Raw genomic sequence first — 21,641 nt, forward strand, 5'->3', positions numbered from 1 at the left:
ATTAAAATTAGTGATATGTATTTAGTTCTTAAATAATTGTATTGCGATATGCTTATTATGGTAATTTTTTCAATTAATTCAATTTGACATTTTATATTTATATAAATTTATGATTATGATGATGAATTTGCACGCTTGACGGGCCTGGCACGTTGCATGCGATCCAAAGCCGGGCGCCTTCGGCATCCTCATACTAAAAGCGTAACACTATACATATATTGTAACATCCCCATACTGTGTCAATCCAAATAAATAATTTCTGATTTTCAAAGGAGTCAAAGAGCACGAAGGAATATAATCATTTTGCAGATCGGACGTAGGTATATCAGTAAAGGTGAAATACTGTAAATATATCATACTTACATACTCACAATTATATTATCTAGGAATATAATATTATTTACCTACATTGAAATTGGTTGCTGACCTAGTGAAAATACTGAAATATTTTAACTGTTGATGTAGTAAAGCTAGGCGCTTTCAACCACCTCGTAAAGTATTAGATGCTTCTGTTATCAGAAAGTGTGTTTTTATAGCACTTAGTGACTTTTTCTTACGTTTCATATGCTTTGTTTCCCATTGTTTGTAAATGGTAAAATCACGTGACCGCGCGGAACACACTGACACAGGTCCGTCCTCTACAAGCGCTGCCGCGCGACTGAAGAGGGCGTAAGTGCGTTCGCGAGTGATTGCGCTTGCGGATTTAGTAGGTATTGAAACATAGTAGGTATTGAATATGATCCAAAACGTCTAGATTATCTTATTACCTATACATTTGTGTAAAAAACAAGTCTAAAAAGTTTGTATTGTAGATATGGTTTGGATTTATTGTTAAAAAAAGGCGTAACTTTGGAATTTTTTTCTATCGAGCAAAGTTTATCTAATCATGTTTTTGAGATCCAAAACGTATCTGCCAGATCCTTAAGTATAAGATATATTTTTTTCATAATTTTAAAACATTGTTTCTTATATTTCTAATGGATTCAAAAAACTGGTTCGCTTAGCTCCTACGGAAAAAGCACGCCTTAATATAGCGACATAATATAGGTACTTATCAAAGCTCTTGGTACATTTTGACTTCAAAAGATGCAAATCTGACTGATCTGACTGACTGACGTATGTATCAGCATTGAATATTACCCGCTATTAAAATAGTAGTAATTGGTACCTTAATAAAAGTTCTGATTGGCTAAAATAAAATTCTAGTCAAACCTCTTGCGGATTACAGGTACAGGTTGCTTGACACAATACACGTGGAGTCATTTTTAATCTCTTGTCAGACATCGAATAGTGCCCTTATGAATGAATGAATGAATGAAAATCTTTATTTCAAGCAACTAATGGCCCATACATATTTATGTAAAATTATGGTTACATTATGGTTGCGATGCATTACGCAACCCTGCAGTGAGATGACTGTTTGCATTTCGTGTGCCACTAACGCTGATTGGTGCTCACGATCAAGGTCGTGTCAAAATAAAATGGAAACCATTTCAAATTCATGAAACAGAATCAGCTTCCTTATTTGGGACATCATTAAAATTTCTTATACCATTTATAAAGCACATAAAGTATCGAGTTATCAAGAAATGATAGTGTTTGCAAAGGGCGGCGCAACTAAGTAGGTAGGTACGATCGCATTCATAAATATGTATGCATTTTTAAAACCTTATTGCAATGGATTGGAGTTAAGAAATATATACATATTATGAACTCGACTGTAGGTAGGTTTTTTCATAACTGAAGGTCGGCCTTGAAAGTATTTTCATGCTATTGTTAACAAGCTTCTTCCATTTTCGTTTTTCGGCCCCCTTTGGGAAATGTACCTACTTTTTGCTGTAAAATTGCTCCGAAATGGAAATTAAATTTTAATTATAATTATAATGTTGTGGTAAGTATGTTGATATTTTCCGATTTAAAGTAGACAGTAGTACTATCATATCGTACAGTACACTTGAATGAGAAAGTGACATAGTTTCCGTATATATATAGGTACCTAGTAATTGTGTAGGACCACAATTACCCAGTTGGTACATTTTACGGTAGGTACTTAGTAGACTTTTAAATTTTTTTGTAAGTAGGTAATTATTTAAGTTTTAAAATTCCTATGTAATACATTCTGTAAAATTCAAAAATTTAATAAATTAAAAAAGTAGGTACTTATTTGTCTCAAATATATAAGACCGCCTGTTGTTTACCTCTGCTTGTATTTCTGTTTTCTTCTGTATTGTTTTCTTTTTTGAGGTATGCAATAAAGAGTATTTGTAGGTAAAATAAATTCTTAGTAATTCGTAAGATAATAAAACCCAGTATTTGAGAAGCCGTTCAAAAGTTACCTGTAGGTATAGATATTGATTAAACAATATTTTTTCTACTTACAGCGTTTTCACACTGTCCGATCAAATATAGACAATATTTGATCGGATACGATTACAAAGAAGTTAAATGTAATGTAAGGAAGCTTCTTTTAGGCAGAGGTCGGAAACCGGTATTTGCTCCATACAAAAATATTATTACGTTCGGTTTCGTTCTTTGGTTTATTATTTCATTTTTAGTGGGACAATCTAATGATACGACGTTGTTACCTAAATAGTTAAATACATGACTCAGTCCTACGTACAAAGCATATCATAATTCAAAATATCGGGCTATTTCGAGGTTTTAAAAAATACCGGTTCCGAGCCCTGCTTTTAGGATATACAACGGTTATAATTTCATAAAATGATTATGCAAAAACACATTAAAACCTGTTAACAGTTTTTACTTGGAGGAGAACACATGAATCATTGTGTTATCATACACATACCAATTTCTTCCAGTACCTACATAATGTTGCCTTACGCTCGAGCTATCTTCGGAACGAAAGGTAGTATCAAAAAATGGGTTTTACCAGTTTGTAAAGCTTGAAAAATTAATTCTAAAGGTCTAATAAAACCACTTTCGTCATAAAGTCACTTAATAGGTATTTGCAATAATAGGACGATATGGGCTTATGTCTGAAATAAATGAAAGGACTTTGTTACGTTTCAAACGTAACTAAAGCAATTCCTTTTTTTTAGTTCCATACTCACAGCGACATTGTAACAAAACAGGCCGAACGAGATTGTCTTCAGCGCCATCTATTCGCACAGCGAGGCACTTCTACACTTGGTCGCGAGCTGTTGGTCTAGAAAACTTTATGGTTCCTATTTAATATTAAATATTTTCTTTAATGGTTGAAATATTTAGGTTTAGTTCCTCAAAAATATTAGTACTCGGTATCGTTGGTCTTATAATATGATAATTTTCAAATATTGTTTGGGACATTGTTTGCAATGCCTGGCAAAATTCCTTGGCTCTGCGCGTGGGTTCATAGATAAGAAAAAAAAAATAACAAGAGAGGAAATGGATTGTCGAACGAGATCAAGTCACTGAGATTTCCGCAGCCATGTGAGGAAGCTGGTGCAGATATTCTCTGGTCGCTTTGTACGGGAGCCATCCCAGTAAAATATGGAAATACATCTTCACTTTTTGTAGCGAGGTAAGCCACAGCGCAAATCTTTATAGAAATATAGCCCGGTTTTTTATAACGTTCGTCTTTACTGATTTTACATTTCTTTGTTACAGCAAACAGCACAATATGGCGTCCTACAGCAAATTCCTGTAGGGAATTCTTAAATAAATATTTTTTTATAAATGTCAGCAGTGTAGCATCAATCGCTTCACTTGAAATCCGGGTAAGCATTTGCGATTTTGTTGTAGGAAATGTAACCTTTTTTCGTCCTTGCCCATGTGTGTCGGATGACCGCATGGCCAATTTGTAGGTTTTCCTGTAAATGCCAGAACGGTGTGTTAGTTTAGTAATTGTCCAGTTAATTTCAGTGGAGAATCAATCCTTTTTTTTGATATTGGGTTTCAATATGTGGTTTTTTTTTCCCTTTAGCTTTAATGCCGGTCCCTACCCTGGGCTTTTTCTTCGGGCACGTGTCGGCGTTGGGCGTTGCTGTGGGCCTTGGGCTGGAGCTTCGTGCTGCTCAGCGCGACGTTGGCGAAGCGGACAGGCAGCCACCTGGACACGTGGCTGACGGTATCACCGCGTGTCACCGCGACTCTTGGCTGTTCCCCTGCGCGCCTCTGGGGCAGTGCGTAGCCACGGCTTCACCGGCTTCTGCTACGGACACGTGACTCAGGTGTGGTCAGATCTAATTTGTTATTGGCTCTCTCGAGCTCGTGATTTTTGTTGCGCATCGCGACGCGGGCGTGGTAGATAGGCGGTCACTTGGACACGTGGCTGATGGTTTCGGCACGTGTCACCGCGGCTTTTGGCTGCCACCTATGCGCCTCTGGCGTGACACGTGATTTAGGTGTGCTACTAATCAATAGACTTTAATTAGCTTCACGCAATAGTGGCCTCTTAATAAACTTCAAGTGCTCAGTGCATAATTAGTGTATAGACATAATAAACTTTAAATGAGACTGCGTAACCAGTCCGATAGCATAGTGTTCTTAGTATAATAATAGCATAAGCTTATTTTCTGTATTGCTAACCATACCACTGTTTTCGTGTGAAACATTGATATTATATTTAATTATCTCGAGCTTAAACAATAGTTTTCTTTTCCTCATCTTATTTTTACCTTTCTGTACGCCTTACAGCGTGCTGGCGCCCATTACTTCTCATTCTCCCTGTCTAAAATTAATTTTAGTTATTAAATAGATTTTTAGGAATATCACAGACGTGTAGTGTGACAATAGAGCGTTAGACCCACGAACCCTGAGTACCACTGATAGTCCATAGCTCTTAAAAACCATAACACCAATATAGCCTGTTACAATAGCGTAGCTCTTTAATAGCGTGCTCTTCAAGGTAAATATAAAAATGCTCTTGGAATTCTTCTTATTTTCTCAGAGATCATTTCCGTTTACTTGCAGACCAATTCGAACGTGCACCTGACATCAAAACGATATTTGAATGATGTCAGTTAGTTATCGTTCGTTTGTGCGTTTCGCTCGTGCTAATAGGTACATGTGCGGACAAGTCCGAGCGAAATGCTCGCATGAATGATACTTATACCAAAGAGAATAGATAGTATAGAGAGCTATTGCCAAAGTAGATTTTGTAGTCACGGTACATTTACTGCCATCTATCACACGATTAAAACTTGAAATAAAATTGAAAATGTATAAATTAATCAAAATATGTTTACGGAAAAATATTTTTAATTTTTATTGTTCCATACTGACCCATGTTCTTTCACTGATATGTGTTAAAATTGTTAAATATCAAACGGTGTCGTCAACGCCATCTAGCCGAGAATAGGCCAAAGGTGTGTGCGCCATCTATTCGAGAATAACTGAGAAAATTGACTTTTTCTATGATTTCTTTTTTTTTTTATGAGAGAATTGACTTTTTCTTGATTTCCGAGGCACGTTTTTTTCTTAGACTTTATCTTATACGGAGTTATATATATCTTTGCTTATACCTGACTGACTGACATAATTCAGATTTCGTTTTCATATCAGGTGCACGTACGCAATGGCCTGTTAGAGCCTTTCCCGTTTAAATTGAAACTACCTGGGTACTTATAAAATGTATAAATAAAACAGCAAAGTACACTGTTTTTGAAGTGAAAACTTCTTTAGCGGCACTGAGCATTTTTTGTGATGGGGAAAAAATGTTAAACTCGCGAGAGCGTAAGACGTTAGACGTAACGTCAAGTCTGACGGACACTGTTACAAAGTCATTGAGTTTTTCTTTTTTTATTTAAATGCCATCTAGTGAGTTTCTCTCAAACTGGTACTAATATAACTCTAGTACTCACAGTGATGTACTTAGGGGTTTCAAGTAATGCGACGAAATAACGCTAGATGGCGTTAACCTCAATAATACATAGTGCTGCAGACATTTTGCACTAGGCGGCGCTGTTATTAATATTTTGAGTTACAATGGCATTGAGTTTTCACTTCTGCCGGCACTCCCGGAGTGCAACCCGTTGTTTTTTTTATGATCATTTTCGTATTAAGCAGAAACCTCTTTTAAACGAAGCTAAGCTTAGAAATAAATGAAAATTGGAGAAATTAAATGTCTCGGTCAAGACTCGAACTCATGAGTCTGGATCATCAGCCAATCCCCAACTGAGCTACCGAGACATACTTATAAATTATGTATACTCGTAAGGTCAATGTGGCTAATTCCGTCATAGGGCCCATTCCGTCCACAAGCGTATATTTATTTCTTTGATTTTCAAGCATAGGATAATAAACCATTCGCTTTTGATTGCTGAAACTAAAAGCAATCGCTGCTTTGTTGACGAAATTATCAATGTTGTTCGTTGTTCGAGAACAACGCTAGTGGACGAAATAGCCCCTATGACTATGACCACATTACGTTAGTCACATTGATCAGTATTATAAATATAACAGGTCATTATTGCACAAATTACCGCAGTCAAATTGAATATAAATGTCTTATCAAAATAAATGTTGGAGCCCAGTTTTATGACACTTGCAACATCACACACTCAGCAGCATATAACAAACTGCAAACTGCAAAGCAGCAATGACGCTGGTAATCTCTGAATTCAAATGTTACCCTAAAACAGAGCTAAATCTCCTCTTTTAAAACCCATTCATCTGGTCTTAACCCAATCAACTGTCGGAAGTGTAATGAAGCCTTTGTTTCGACAAATACCGCTCAATAACGTTGTTAAACGATGTTAATAAATTTAGTCTGGAAAACCTATTAGCAGAAAAGGAGCGAAATTTGACTGGGAGTTCGAACCTTCACGCCTACATTTTTCACATTGGCCGCTTTTTTAAACTGACAGATTACGACTGGTTTGGCCTAGTCTGCTATGACCTTGCCTATGAAGCCAATCAAATGGTCCCGGGTTCGAATCCCGATACATAAAAGAATAATTGGTGCTTGGCGCGCATTTCACGAACGACTTGTTCTCCATTTTGCATGCACCAATCAGCGTGAGCGATGTCCAAGGGCTTATAAAAATAAAATAAATAAACTGTAACAGATGAAATCTGAATCGGACTCTAATTCGATTTGTCCAATATTTTTAACTACCTACTTACGCAAGGTGTGACAACAAATAAGAAGACAAGGGATAATCCATTACTTTTTATTATGACACTATTCTAATTATAACAAACACATTGTTAGAAATATTTTAACTATCATATAAAATAATTGTGAATTAGCTTAAGTTAAAATAAAAACATATTTATTCAATTATTTGTTTACTTTAAACCCGACCAAAACAGATTTGAACTGTCATAGAGGCGACGCGAGAGGTACATATCGGCACTAGGTACTTTGAAGAAAACTCGTAACTTGTTCTATCAATCAAAAGAAAAATGTGGTATCTACGAGTATGTACGGGATGCATACAAAGTTACTGCACAAAACAGATAGGTACAGAAATCAACCTACATACAAAGCGCGCTCGAGCAACGCACACATAGACACTGCTCACGGACACGATATCTCGGACCAGTTGGGACCAGTGCGAGCGCGAGTGCCATCCACTAGAGACACGCGTCTGTGAACTTTTTTGTGCAATAATGGAGAAACAAAACAAAAAGTTATTATAACTGTACAGTGGACGGTTGTTTAAATTCAACATTAAACGGTGAATTGTCGTTTTTTAAGCTACCAGTGGTTTCAGAGAGAATGCGTATGCGAATTTATTACATTGTACATGAGAATGCGAATTTATTACACTTAAAAATATAATAATCGTGTATTTTGCCAATCTCGGAATCATCGCAAGATATTTTCTGTGGCAAATTTGTAATATAACAATGAATGAATGACAATTCCTATTTGAGTTATTAATGTTATTATTAATCTATATTTCCATTCTTCCCGTTTCATCCTCAACAATAAATCAAACAACTAAATACGAGATACGATATGATAGATACGAGTGCCACTACCACGATAGTTTTTTGTGCATAAGTCATAGTTCGCAACAATCGCAACCCTAGAGCGACCGCCGAGCGTAGGTATGAAAAGTAAAGTACATACATGTGATTGACTTCTGTACTTATCTATTTTGTGGTTACTGTCTTTCAACTTTGAGTAGCAGTGTGAGATACGAGATCTTTTCAAAGTAGTGCCGATATAATGATGTAGGTAAATCCGCAACACGCGTGACGCCTTTCCATACACATGTAGTCCGTATATTCCTTTCTAGATATTAACATCAAAGAAAACATTTTTACACAATTTGATGTAGAGCTATGTATGTCCCTTCGTTTGTTATTTATTACTTGTACAAAATTAGATGTTTGCTCCTACGTTTTATAGATAGGTACTTAATAATTATTAATAATAAAAAACTGAAAAAAGTCAAACGGGCCATAACTTTGGTATCCTACATCAAATTGTATAAAAATATTTTCCATGATGTCAATTCCAGAGAGGGAAATGGGGACTACTGTGAATAAACGGTCCTCCACTATCCTCTTAAAGTGCCAACGAGCAAATTAATTTGTAAACTTATAATAGCCATTTTCGTCTCTGCCGTGTTTCTTATCTTTTTCGTTAACAGTAATGACTTTCTTTTTTTTCGGCTTATCACTGTTGATAGTGGTGACGAGGATGTCTACGAGGAACCATACAATTTCTATGAGACTTATAAATGAGCCGCCCAAGCAGAGACCGAATATTCCACCGAGGTTAGCTGTGAACAAATTAAGCTATATTAAATTTAAAATTAATGTATCTATTCTGAAAACCGTTATTTAAAAAAACTGGCTAAGATCGAGTCGGACTCGCACACGAAGGTTCCCCTACCATTACCTACGCTAAAAACTACAAAGAAATTACATTTGTTGTATGGGAGCATAATTATGTAATACAATGAGTACACAAGTGCACGCCTTTGAAGAGCAGAGGCGAGTGGGACTCGACGCGAAGCATGACGAGTTAAAGGCCCGACCACCTGAGGTTATAAACTTCAATTTTGTCGAAGTGCTAAACTGCAGCGAGTGTGGAATGGACGTACCTACATTTACTGCAAAAATAGGCTACGTCAGTCACCTGAGAGCTCACAATCGTCGCTCTCACTAGCCAGTACATACACAGTTGCCGAGGCCGAAACCGGCCAGGACAGGATGATGATGATATTTAAACCTAAGCTGCGCGAGACTTGTACCCTTTTTCACTAGGGCCCCAGATTTGTACCTAACATCTGGTCCCAGGTGTAGATGATCTGTCTCCTGTACTTCATGCAGGTCCTAGATGCGTAGTGGACTGCTATCTTGGTGTAGTTCGTGTTCTTGGAGCTGGAACCAAAAACGTTTAAGGTGAAAGTGGACGACCACATGAGAAAATTATGTAGCGTCATATTTTTCAAGGTCGTCCAAATCAGCCAACTCTCCATAAAAAGACCAAGCATTTATTGCCACAAAATAATTTTTTCTCCCTATTTTTTCCTAATCAGAACACTATATACCGAATATGCCTTGAAACGAATCCCCGCTATTTTCGTTACACCCTGTGAGCTAACTTACTTTTTCAATTTTCGTACGAATTCCACTTTCGGGTCGTACTCCACGTAGTCACAGCTCGGGTAGCAGTCGTTCATGCGAATGAGAGAGTGCATGTCCGCTAAAGTGACTTCTGTTAAAGTAAAGTAAGATATGTTAAAACTTTGACTTTGACTTTATAAACTTGCTCGACATGTTTCGTTCCATACTGAGAAGCATCAACACGCGTTGGCGGACCGACGCAAGCGCGGCCGTCATGATCGCTACTCTTACTATTCGTGCTTGAAAAAGGAGACCTAAATAGGCTCTCCAAAACATGTCGCTCGAATGACTAAAATACGTGAGTTACACTGTATATTAAGCTTAGTGTTAGTATGAGTCACAACAAGTTCAAATTCGATATCAGTAAACTCATTCAAGCTAACCGTTTTCACATTATCTTCTTCTTCTTTGACCGCTATGCATTTTAAACAATCCATTATTAATTTTTAATTTAAAGCAACACTTCAAAAATTCACTGCTTTTCCCTGATGACTTGCCGGAAGCGGTATTTTTAATTTATCACTTCGTCGATAAATAACGATGTGAACTACATAACGACGGGTCGCTTTTTTCATTATTAAATTTTTAACGAATTAATATTATAGGACAATTTTACACAGATTAACCCTTACTTACCCTGTTGTGGTATTATACATAAGTATCTCTCCCAAGTACAATTCGGGTAGTCTTCTACGGACAAGTCTTCAGCTAAAAATAAGATTAAGAAGAAGAAAACATTTATTGCCACACACAAAAAAGAGAGATTACGAGATACGGGCTCAGTATATGCTGCGTCAGCCATTTCGTTGCAAATTGACCGCGCAGCGCTGATTTTCAGTCAGCGAGATATTTTTTATTCTAATAGAAATAGATTACTTAATTTTAGAACGCCTAAATGAAACGAAAAGTTAGAAAGTTAAACTCTAGCATACGTCTTATTACAGTTTTATACAGTTTGCCAAAAAGAAGGAAGTGTTTACATCTTCGAGCAACACGGAAGGGAGGCGGCATTCGCACTATTTCCCCTCTGCCGAGGTACAAGATTAGCACGTCAATTTAATCTAGCGCGGGTAATAAAACTAGTTGCACTTGGATTTTTCACTAGACCGAGTCCAGACGCGCGCGTGAACACTGCTGCACAAAAATGCCTGTTTGCTCGGTTTTTTGTTATAAAAAGAGGTCGGGGACATCAAATTTACAAAAAGAAAGTGTTACATTTCACATGTAATATTTTTTTTTACATATCATACGTTAAATTACATTTAAATACAATTATTATATTTTAGTCTCAAGTAATTGTTGGATTTATCGATTTTGCTCGCTCAGTACAAATTGCGTATCGGTCGAGCGACAAATCCGACTTCTCATCTCTCAGAATACAATGACATACTTCAACGAAAATGTGTTAGTGTGCGTGTTGTGACACTAGTCACTCGTCCGTACACAAAAAGAGATCGAGGTTTGCAAGATTTGTCTTTGACGTGCGTCATTTTCTATGTATTTGTGTCGTCATTACAGATTGGATTTTGTATGTAAGTGTGTGAGAAGTGCGTCTGTGTGCACCTTTCCCCCCGCGAAAAATGGCAGAAAGATTTGTACGGTGAGGTATCGCTTGGGCCCCTCCCTTCCGACGTGTCGGAAGCCGGTGTTGCTCGAAGGTTTACATCATCAAAGTTCAAATAGTTCACATAATATACTTAAAATTGGATGGTGTTTAGCAAAAATGTGTCAACCCATATAAATTTTTCAATAAACTATCAACTACTGTAAGCGTATTTTTTTTGAGTCGATATCTTATTGCAAAATGAATCTCGGTTGACACATTATTGCGTATCAGCATCCCTTTATTCATGTAGGCCTAGCAACAAGCACTTATAACTATATACCTATAAAAATATTAGTCGTGAAGTGAGTTGGGGTAAATAGTATAAATGCTGACAGAATGTACGTGATTAAATTTATTTTTCTTTTTTAATGGTCTCGAGGGTTATCACAAACTAAAGAAGTCAGTATGCCCGGACCCGGGTATGTCCTTAAACTACGTCCAAGACCACCGGTGGACGGGCAGCAGCGTCCCTCAAATTCGGTGTACTCGACTGCGATCGCCAACCCGCCTGCCAAGCGTGGCGATTATGGCATACACCCCCCAAAAGGGGGAGGCCTATGTTCAGCAGTGGACGTCTTATGGCTGAGATGATGATGATGATGATGAAAGAAGTCAGTGATAGAATATTCTTACCTGAACAAAGAAATGGGAGACATTTGCACACATTCGCGAGTTTTCTCATTAGCAGCGTTGAAATGCATTTTTGGTAAAAACTGGCTCCGATGGATTGGTCCTTGGGAAATAATACTGTTATGAATCTTACTCGTAATACATTTGTATGTAGGTATAGGTATCTTGCGTATCTTTTTTTTTATCTGCTCTTAGAATTTATTTCTTGATGACAAAACTAGAGCATTTTGCGTCAAAAATATAACAGAACGGGCAGGTTTTTGTCGGACTATAAGAGGGCGTAAAGCAAGGAAATTCTGTTTGCAAAAATATTTTAAGCCATTATGTTATTCATTTATTTAATCTTTATTGCACAAAAGAAAAATCTTATAGTACAAAAGGCGGACTTAATGCCAGAAATGAATGAAATGAATGAATGAATGGAATGTTAGATTTTTTTTTATAATAAAGGGTCACGTAGTTTGGGTATGTTCTACTTACTGTACTTAAGGAGCATTTCCTGGTCTTCAGAGGCAGGGCTTTGACCTCTGGAGAGGAATCGATGGCAAAGATCTCGATGTCCACATCGAAATAGCTGGTTGGAGCGAGGGTAATGGGGCTGTCTATCACGGTGACCTTGTTGTCGGGGTCGAAAATGTACATCTGAAAATAAAACAAAGATGAAACCGCACGAGACAATTTTGTACACCTGCATAGTGGGTAAAGCATAGAGGCCAATGTATATTTATGTACCTACCATCTTTCATGTAACCTATGTTTAACAAAATAAATGAAACTGAAACTGAAATAATAAGTCTTTATACGACATTTTTGCAGTTTACATTAATGCTAAATAAAGTTGGCACATACCATCAAACCTTCAATTTACGCCTAATTATGTTAGTTTGTAAGGTCTATCTATGGACTTTAGCTGGCTGAATTATTGTATTTGATTTGATTTGATAGTTTTAATGCCCAGTAGTGAGAAGTATAACTGACTAGCGGTCCGCCCCAGCTTCGCACGGGTTATACTAAACCTTAACAAATTATGTATACACCTAAACCTTTCCCAAGAATCTCTTGATAGGTGAAAACCGCATGAAAATCCGTCCAGTTGTTTTTGAGTTTATCGCGAACAAACACACAGACAGACGCGGCGGGGGAATTTCTTTTGTAAGGTAGGTATAGTGGATAGGCTAGGAGTAATACATATACATACCTATATACTTATATATAATATATATATATGTAGGTACTAGCACTTACCAACACTGGTCCAACGCGTACAGTTCCATTCGCATATTCTTTGATACCGTTCACAGTAAGCTCGAGTCCTTGGGATACCGTCTTGCCGGGAACAAACTTTGTGTTACTGGGAGCGAAACGTCTGGAAACAGTCAAAGTTACTTCATCGATAAAGAGGATAAAAGACGACCCCTGCTACAAACATAGTCCCAATTTCCCTCTCTGAATATTGTTAGAAAATATTTTCACACAATTTGATGTATTTTAACCTGTCATCATTATTGACCATTGGCCGCCTATTTTCGACAGAGAGAAACGCCAGTTAATGGCTACTCCGTTTGGTTATATGCGAGTTGTCAACATACGTTGGTTTTAAAGAATATCTCAACTTACTTGAAATGAGCCATGTCAAGTTGACAGCAGTTCCCGACGGCGGTGACCACCTCGAGGAACATCTCCGAACACTTGAACTCCGTTGACCACCATCGGCACTTCACCAACAACACGTCACATGGCTTCTTAAACTGTCAACAGATGCTAAAGTTAGGACGGTAACCACGAATAACTCGTTCACTGACCCGCCTGTTCCTATCTCTATCGCACGCTCATAATTATATTGATGTCTCGCTAGCACAGTGGCATTGACCGCCGGCATCATAAGCCGGACAGCAATTGCTATAAAGATAGGAACAGCCAGGTTAATGCACGAAATTCTTTAGTTTCAAACACAGATCTAGAATGACGCTTACGCATAATGATAATTGAGTGTGTGTGAAAAGGGAAGCCATCACGTACTTATATTATATGAACATTTCATGAGTACAAAAGAGGCACACCACAAATGAAAAACCGTGACCACCTTTGTTTCATAACGGCCCCTAACGGCCGCGTGACGATACCAAAACGAAAGGTTAGCGGACTGGAAAATACGAAAAGCTGTATTCAGGAGACACAGTACCCACCGATACTGAGGTACTGTGCCTCCTGAATACAGCTGTTGAAAATTGGAACATAGGTACTGCTACAAATTAAATAGGCAATTTACGGAACTGTATCCCGGGACTGCATCGCGCATGGTAGGTAGGGTCACTAACGACTAAGCTAGGAGACTGTGTAATGTAAAAGATATTAAATATATTAAGAATGGGTCACTCACGTATTTTAAGTCGAAAAACGCTCGACATGTTTCACTCCGTACCGAGGAGTGTCATCAGGAGCTTGCGTTTACGGTGACGGACCGGCGCAGACTGCGGGCCGCAGCTCTCCGCGCCCGATGACTAGGCGCAGCTCCTGATGACACTCCTCGGTACGGAGGGAAACATGTCGAGCGTTTTTCGACATAAAATACGTGAGTGACCCGTTCCTAATATATTAATAATATGTCTGTGTCTCACGGAAGTTTTGTTATTAAAATGTAAAAGATGTTTACCATTTCAAGTATAATTTCCAGAGTAAAGCCCAGGTCTTGCAGAAGAGCATGCATTTTCCGGACATGCATTGGCGGAGTATATTGAACATCAAGAATGTCAAAAAAACTGTCAAAATAGTCGTTTATCTCACTGGCACCATAACCTCGGCTGTATCTAAAACAATTAGGTATCATCTATTAGGGAGTCCGCTGGGTGGCGCCATTGCCCAAAACCCGGCGCACGCGTCCGCGCCAGTCAGCGCTGCTCATAATATTTTCCGTTTACCCCCTCGTCCGTGCAACCGCGCCATCTAGGAGATTTTAAATAAATAGTAATTATTACTACTACTAAGGAATTATTACTTATGAAACCAAAAAATATATAGAGTCGGACCAAGAAAAGTCTGCAGCGGATTTGATAGCCCATGCAGCCGCAGTGTAAGTATTAGTTTTACGTCATAATTTCATAGAAGTTTGACGTTTAAAATAACAAGGGCACTGCGCGGGCTATCAAATCCGCTGCAGACTTTTCTTTGTCTGACTCTATCCTTGATATATACTCGTAAGTTTTATATATTTTATAGCTGTAAGTTTTTTTTCATAAACGATTTTCAATAAAAAGACACGTCAAGATTCCTTACCCTTTTTCTAATGCTAAAAAAACCGGCCAAGTGCGAGTCGGACTCGCGTTCCAAGGGTTCCGTATATTACACAATTTTTAACAATCAGTGCCGGAGTAAGATATTTTGATGCCCTAAGCATTTCTAGGTGCCCCCTCTCCCTAGGGTCATCAAGATTACCTACATTGATTGTTTTGGTAAATTGAGAGAAGTTCATTGCCGCATTACAGCTGAGAATGGAAATCAGTCACATCATTTTATCACGAAAATTGACAGTGCCGCAGCAGTAATGTTGCAACAGAGTACCTAATGCTGTTGCAGTCGCCACCCGAATGTCACCTTTATCATAGCTTAGAAAGTAATAGAAACGCGAGCGAACCGAGCGCGGAAATTTTTCGATATAAAAACGCAATATGATAGACAGTTGTACATTTTTACTTTTAGTATGGAAATCAGTCACATCATTTTATCACGGAAGTTGGCAGTACTGCAGCAGTAACGTTGCAACAGAGTAATGTTGCTGCAGTCGCCACCCGAACGTCACCTTTATCATACCTTATAAAGATATTGAAAACGCGAGCGAAGCGAGCGCAAAATTTTTTCGATATATTAAAAAACGCAATTTTACTTTTAGTCCCAACCAGGCGCGAATCCAGGATTTCATACAGAGAAGGGATGGGACAGTTTTCTATCAGCCTAGCTTCGCATAGGGCTCGATATTTAAGGGTCTCAGCGAGGTTGTTTTCATGCATAAAATATGCAAGAGAGCAGAACTTGGAATTGAATTGGCGAAGTGTGAGAAAGGCAGTAGGCCCAGCTGCGAAAGAGAAAAGCTTGGATTTGGATCCACGCCCAAGTGTAATTAAGGCAGAAGATCAACTTTGCCGTAAGGCAGAAGGCCTCGCATAAGACCTAACGCTGAACCGCAAAAGAGTGGGTTGAAATCGAATCTATGCATGTCATCACGACTCTTCTACTGCTACCGATTGTTTCCCAAAGAATTACGCGCCATTATTTTTGCAAATTAGCTTTTGGACAGCTAAAAAAAATCGTGTGGTGAAAACGATGTGTCTGTCCCTAATTTTAAAATTTGTTCACCTTTTTCAACCTGGCATTTTGGTGCCCCCCCTGAACGTGGTGCCCTAAGCACGTGCTTGTTTTGCTTATTGGTTACAAAGTCTTTATTATTCAACCATTAAAGTCGACGAGTACAAAAAACTTTAAGCTAGCTCTCAATTTAACATTTTTTTTAAACATTATTTTTAATTACCTCTGGAGTTGCAGGCGTCCATAGGCTACGGTGACTGCTTACCATCAGGCGGGCCGTATGCTTATTTGCCACCGATGTGGTATAAAAAAAAATTTTTACCTTACAATTACTCGTAAGTAGGTCAGACCGATAAATATTTAAAATGATTATCTTATCAGAAAATTATCACCAATTACTCTAAGAAAACTACTACTCTAAGTAATCCGGCACTGTTAACAATGTATTTTTTATGTGAAACGTGAGTGAAATTTCGTTAAAAAATCCGTAGGGGTCGGATCAAAAACTGTAATTAAGTCCGACTCACGCTTGACTGTACATTTCTAATAGGTTTTCCTGACATCTATAGGTATAGACCTATTTTATGTATTTTTTTCAAAATTTTAGACTTATTAGTTTCGGAGATAAGGGGGGGGGAATGGTCATTTTTTGTCTATTTTCTTGAATAACTTGTAAACTGTTTATTCGAAAATTATAAAAAATATATATTTGAGATCCTTATAATAAGCTCTTTCATTTGATATGTAACATGATGTAGTTAGAAAAATTTACTTTTTTCATTTTTTATTTACCCCCCAAAAGTGCCCCCCATGTTTAAAATTGATTTGTTTACGTTACATGTCCGTATTTGGGTCATAAACTTACATATATGTACTTCAACTTGATTGGTCCAGTAGTTCCGGAGAAAATCGGCTGTGACAGACGGACAGACAGACAGACAGACAGACGCACGAGTGATCCTATAAGGGTTCCGTTTTTTCCTTTTGAGGTACGGAACCCTAAAAAACGAGGTACCTACTTAGGGTATGGTTGTGCAATATTTATTAAATTTCTAATAGAAAAGGAGTCTTAATGCGAATAAGGGTCTGGCAATATCTAATATATAATATGGAATTTTGGGTCTAATTATAGTGAATGACCCATTCACAATGTACGTAATACCCGTACCTATTACCCTTATTTATACCAGTACGGAACCTTCATATCTTCACGTGCGGATGTTGCCAAAGACGGATCTTACTCGTATTCAATCAGATACGGCCTGGATAAGGTTGTTTTCGGTCAGTGACTGTGTAAATAGTACCCTTCCCATGTGTATAAAGGTCTCTGCCCACATGACCGTGCTATGAACGTATCAGGCACGGAATGTAACGCGATACGGCCTATAATGCCCACTACACCGTGTCCACATAGTACATAACGGGTTTAGTGCCCGTAGTAACCGCGCATCATCCCCGTAGCATCCGCGTTTTATTCGCGAGAGCAATACTCGTCAGAAAGAGCGAGAGAATAGTTATCAGACTGGTAAGAGCGAGCAAGAAATATAGCAACGCGTTTATAACGGGCTTAGAACGGTCACCATACGCGGTTAAAACCCGTATGCCCACCGTTTCGCCGCCTGCACGCACCATTCTGGCAACGTTGCGTGCCATGCACGGAGCGTTTCGGCACCGTTTCGGTGACGGAACGGGCTAGTGGGCATAGTCTCATACTTTTTCATACAAAGAATATTTTTCTTGTCTGACACGTTCATAGCACGGTCATGGTATGATACGGTGTAGTGGGCAGAGACCTTAATACGGGCCTGTTATCAATGTTGGCAAAAACAAGTACCCCGAAATTCGCTTTCAATACATACCTTCGCCTTATCGGTAAATAAATCATAATTCCGCTTATTTATCATGAAATTCATGGGCAAATTCAGCAATTAGGATTTGGAATTAATAATTGAATAGGCGATTATTTTAATGCTAGTATGTCTCACGACATTTTAAATTCGATGTTTTAATATAATTTTACAATTTTAATTTTAATTTTAATAGTTTAATTTGATACCTCAAACAGCTCGGCCTAGATTTATGTCAAAGATATTTTATTTAAACGACAAGGCAAAATTAGGGACGGTTGGCGAAAATATATTATTTTCGAATTTTATTTTTCTTACCTCATTATCATTCAGCTCATATTGTTGTGAGTTTGAAGGATAGCTTTCTTGGTAAAATTTGTAAATTAATATTTTCATTGGACGAAGTTGGGCACCAAAAGGACAAAAACCAAAGGATTATCTTTCATTAAAAATAAAATCGTTGATGGGTTTTATTCTGTCCTTTTATCTTAAGGGAATACAGGGATATTAATTTTATTTCTTTTTTATTTCATTTTTTATTGATAACAAGCTTTACACGTCATTTAACACGACTTACTTTGTTTACTTGCTTTATTTAATTATTTGGGTTGTACTTATAGTAGAAAAAGTGTTATCTATCTAATACCTTTAAACGAATAATTCTTTTTTATTTATTTATAGGTATAGTTATATATATTTCAGGGATTTCGGAAACGGCTCTGGGGGTTTTCGGGGGCAATAATCGATCTAGCTAGGTCTAATCTCCTGGAAAACACGCATTTTTGAGATTTTATATTAATTATGTTTTCCGAGCATAGCTCGAGGTCCCAGATATTACTTGTACAATTTTGATAATCATCATCATCATTGGCCACAGCATCTTTGCAGATGATAGTTGCAGCGACTAAAGAAAGTATTTTGAGGAATTTTGATAATACTTAATCAAGATTTTCAATCACCTACTCCCGAAAATCAACAAAAATAATATCACGATTGTAATAATAAAATATTATTTTGTTAAATTATATTACACCTACAATATAAGAGATACGTTCCCAGTTTTAGGTCCATACAGTGGCAAGGTGTCGCAAATCATGAATGAAGGGAAGGCAATCTGGTCAGTCCCGTAGTAGGTGGACTCCACCTAAAAAATAAAACGAGAAAAGTTTCTTGTCAATAATTTCATTGTGGATGCAAGCTTTTATAGCCTACTGTACTTTTCTTTCAACAGTCAACTTATACTCATCGATACCATTCTAACAAACCCAAAGACAATGAGGTTGCGTTATTTTATCATAGAGTTCCTATGGTCACCTCCGGTATCCATCATGAGGTCAGCTCGATGATACGTTCGGTGCCCCAACTTAAGTACCCAAGTTGCCATACTAATTGTATAAAAAAGGGGATACTTACTTATGTTAGTGAACTGAATGTACCATAACATTGCATTGGCACCCAACCTTCATTTATGTATGTGAAGTTTCAGCTCAATCTTATAATAACAAGTGGATGTAATCTAAGAGATTTGACACAAACAAACATTGCAAGTTAAATAAAAGCTTCTAATATACAAAATATTTATTTACCACAGTGACGATGGGGTCGGAACTGTACTTCTGGTAGATCATGTGCCCCAGCACGCCCCACAGCGCAAAGCCAGCGACAATTATGCCGCTCCATAGTACGACAGTGAATTTCCCTTTCTTCAGGTAATACGCGCCGTGAAGCGTACAGTATTCGCAGAAGGTGTTTAATTTCTTGGAAAGCGTCTGGTGAAGCTGTGAACGCATTGTGAGCTGAAATTTTAATAAAATATAAGGGGAAAAAGCAATACAAAATTGATAGCGCTTAGTCCGAGGGATGATCAAAATTGAGCTAGAAGTCGATTCAAAATAAATATGTGGGAAAAATTCTACACATCTGCTTGACCTAGCCCCAAACTAAGTTACCTAAAGCTTGTACTATGGGCTCTAGGCGACGGCATACATAATTAGATAGATAAATACATACGTGAATACATAGATAACATCCATAACTCAGGAACAAATGTTCGTTATAAACACTGAATTAAATGACTTTACCTGGATTCAAACTCAGCACTTTCCGATTAAGCTAAAAGGCTGTTAAAATAATTCAACATTTTGTTCAGGTTTTGAACTTATTTTGATACGACTTCGGGCTACTGAACCTTACCGCAAGCAAACCTTTTTTTCATAAACCAAGTTGTTAAGTATTCAAGACGCGGCGCGGCTAGTTAAGTTCAAATTTGTTCAAATGCTAGTGACCTTAAGGCGAATTCGAACGTACACTTTGACAACAAAATTATATCAAACGATATCTTTTAATTATCATTCGCGCGTGCATTTCGCCTACATAACTGCATTGAAGCAAGCGAGATGCGCGGGCGAATGATAACATCATCATTTAGATATCATTTTCCTAGGCGTCCTTGTCTACGTTAGCATGAGGTTCTGGAATGCCAATTAAGTAATTTATTCGTCGTTTCGTGTGGGGGGCCACATCTGGCGTCTTTCGAGCGTCGGCGTCTAAAATTCTATGGCCGACGTCGACGCAACGTCGACGCGGCGTCGACGCAACTGCGCAGCGACGTCATTTTCCATAGCGCTGGACCGACGCCGACAGACGCCGACGCTCGAAAAACGCCAGATGTGGGGGGGCCCTTATACGACATGGTTTTTTTTAAATTTTTAGTATTTATTTATTAAGTTAAGCAAACTTAAGAACTTTTTTTGTGCAGATACCTTAAATATTATCTTTTTCACTAGATGAAATCCACTGCACCGGGACTAGCTTAATAAGACTTAGTTACAAATGAAAGCTAACTTAAGCCAAGGCCCCACCGGTAGGTACCACATGAATCCTTTCATGAGTTTCATGTTAATAACACCTACAGAAGTGTTATTAAGTATTTTAATTAATGCTTTGGTAAAAATAATGAACGAGTGAAATGACTACAAATGAAAAAGTTTTTAATAAAAGGCATTAAAACGTAATTAAGGCAACAAAAAATAAACATCAAGTGGGTTTCCGTGAGTGCCAATGGAATTAAGGTTTTTGTTTAATGTTTACTTCAAATACCTAGCTTTTCCACTTTCATAGTGGAGCGGTAGTTAAGAAATGAAAGTTTGATTTAAGAACAGAAATAATTGAATATACCTACTTTAAACGAGAAATTCTTGTATATATATTTATTTATTTATACATATATATTTCGGGGATCTCGGAAACGGCTCTAACGATTTCGATGAAACTTGCTGTATGGGGGTTTTCGGGGGCGAAAAATCGATCTAGCTAGGTCATCTGTGAAAACGCGCAATTTTGAGACTTTTTATATTTTTTCCGAGCAGAGCTCGCGGTCTCCCAGATACATGAAATAAAGATTAGATTGAATGTCAATCTTTTTTTATCTTGCTTAAAAATACTTTAAAAGGAACGTGAGAACGTCATATTGTCTTTTTTAATTTCCGATATCTATTTTTATCAAAATTCATCTATTTTCATTCCCAGTCACGATCCTGAAGAAACCGCTTTTAAGCAGCATTGAAATTTAGTTCCTAATTCGATAGATGTGGTTTTATTTATAAAAATAGGTACTCGCCGTTAGTTAATATGTAGTATGCAAAATTCTGCCAAGACTGTAGAGTTCATTAAACACAACACGTTCGTTATTAGAGTTATTACAAACTTGAAAAAAGTTTATTGTATCTACA

The 21,641-nt window shown here is 37.7% G+C and overlaps 1 protein-coding gene across 1 annotated transcript in view; it reads right to left on the reverse strand.

The window, feature by feature from the left end:
- Window positions 1–8,474: 8,474 nt before the first annotated feature.
- LOC134666259 (sodium channel protein Nach-like) overlaps window positions 8,475–21,641 on the reverse strand; it is a 29,076-nt gene continuing 15,909 nt past the window's right edge. Inside the window, exons 2-12 of the mRNA XM_063523412.1 lie at window positions 19,497–19,688; window positions 18,948–19,054; window positions 14,418–14,571; window positions 13,382–13,512; window positions 13,010–13,130; window positions 12,245–12,406; window positions 11,768–11,867; window positions 10,165–10,236; window positions 9,511–9,619; window positions 9,182–9,282; window positions 8,475–8,678 (exon numbers count right to left, since the gene is read on the reverse strand). Coding sequence (XP_063379482.1) covers window positions 8,482–8,678; window positions 9,182–9,282; window positions 9,511–9,619; window positions 10,165–10,236; window positions 11,768–11,867; window positions 12,245–12,406; window positions 13,010–13,130; window positions 13,382–13,512; window positions 14,418–14,571; window positions 18,948–19,054; window positions 19,497–19,688 — 1,446 coding nt within the window. The 3' untranslated portion in view covers window positions 8,475–8,481. The remainder of the gene's footprint in view (window positions 8,679–9,181; window positions 9,283–9,510; window positions 9,620–10,164; window positions 10,237–11,767; window positions 11,868–12,244; window positions 12,407–13,009; window positions 13,131–13,381; window positions 13,513–14,417; window positions 14,572–18,947; window positions 19,055–19,496; window positions 19,689–21,641) is intronic.

Source organism: Cydia fagiglandana, chromosome 7, assembly GCF_963556715.1.
Source record: "Cydia fagiglandana chromosome 7, ilCydFagi1.1, whole genome shotgun sequence".
Lineage (NCBI taxonomy): Eukaryota > Metazoa > Arthropoda > Insecta > Lepidoptera > Tortricidae > Cydia > Cydia fagiglandana.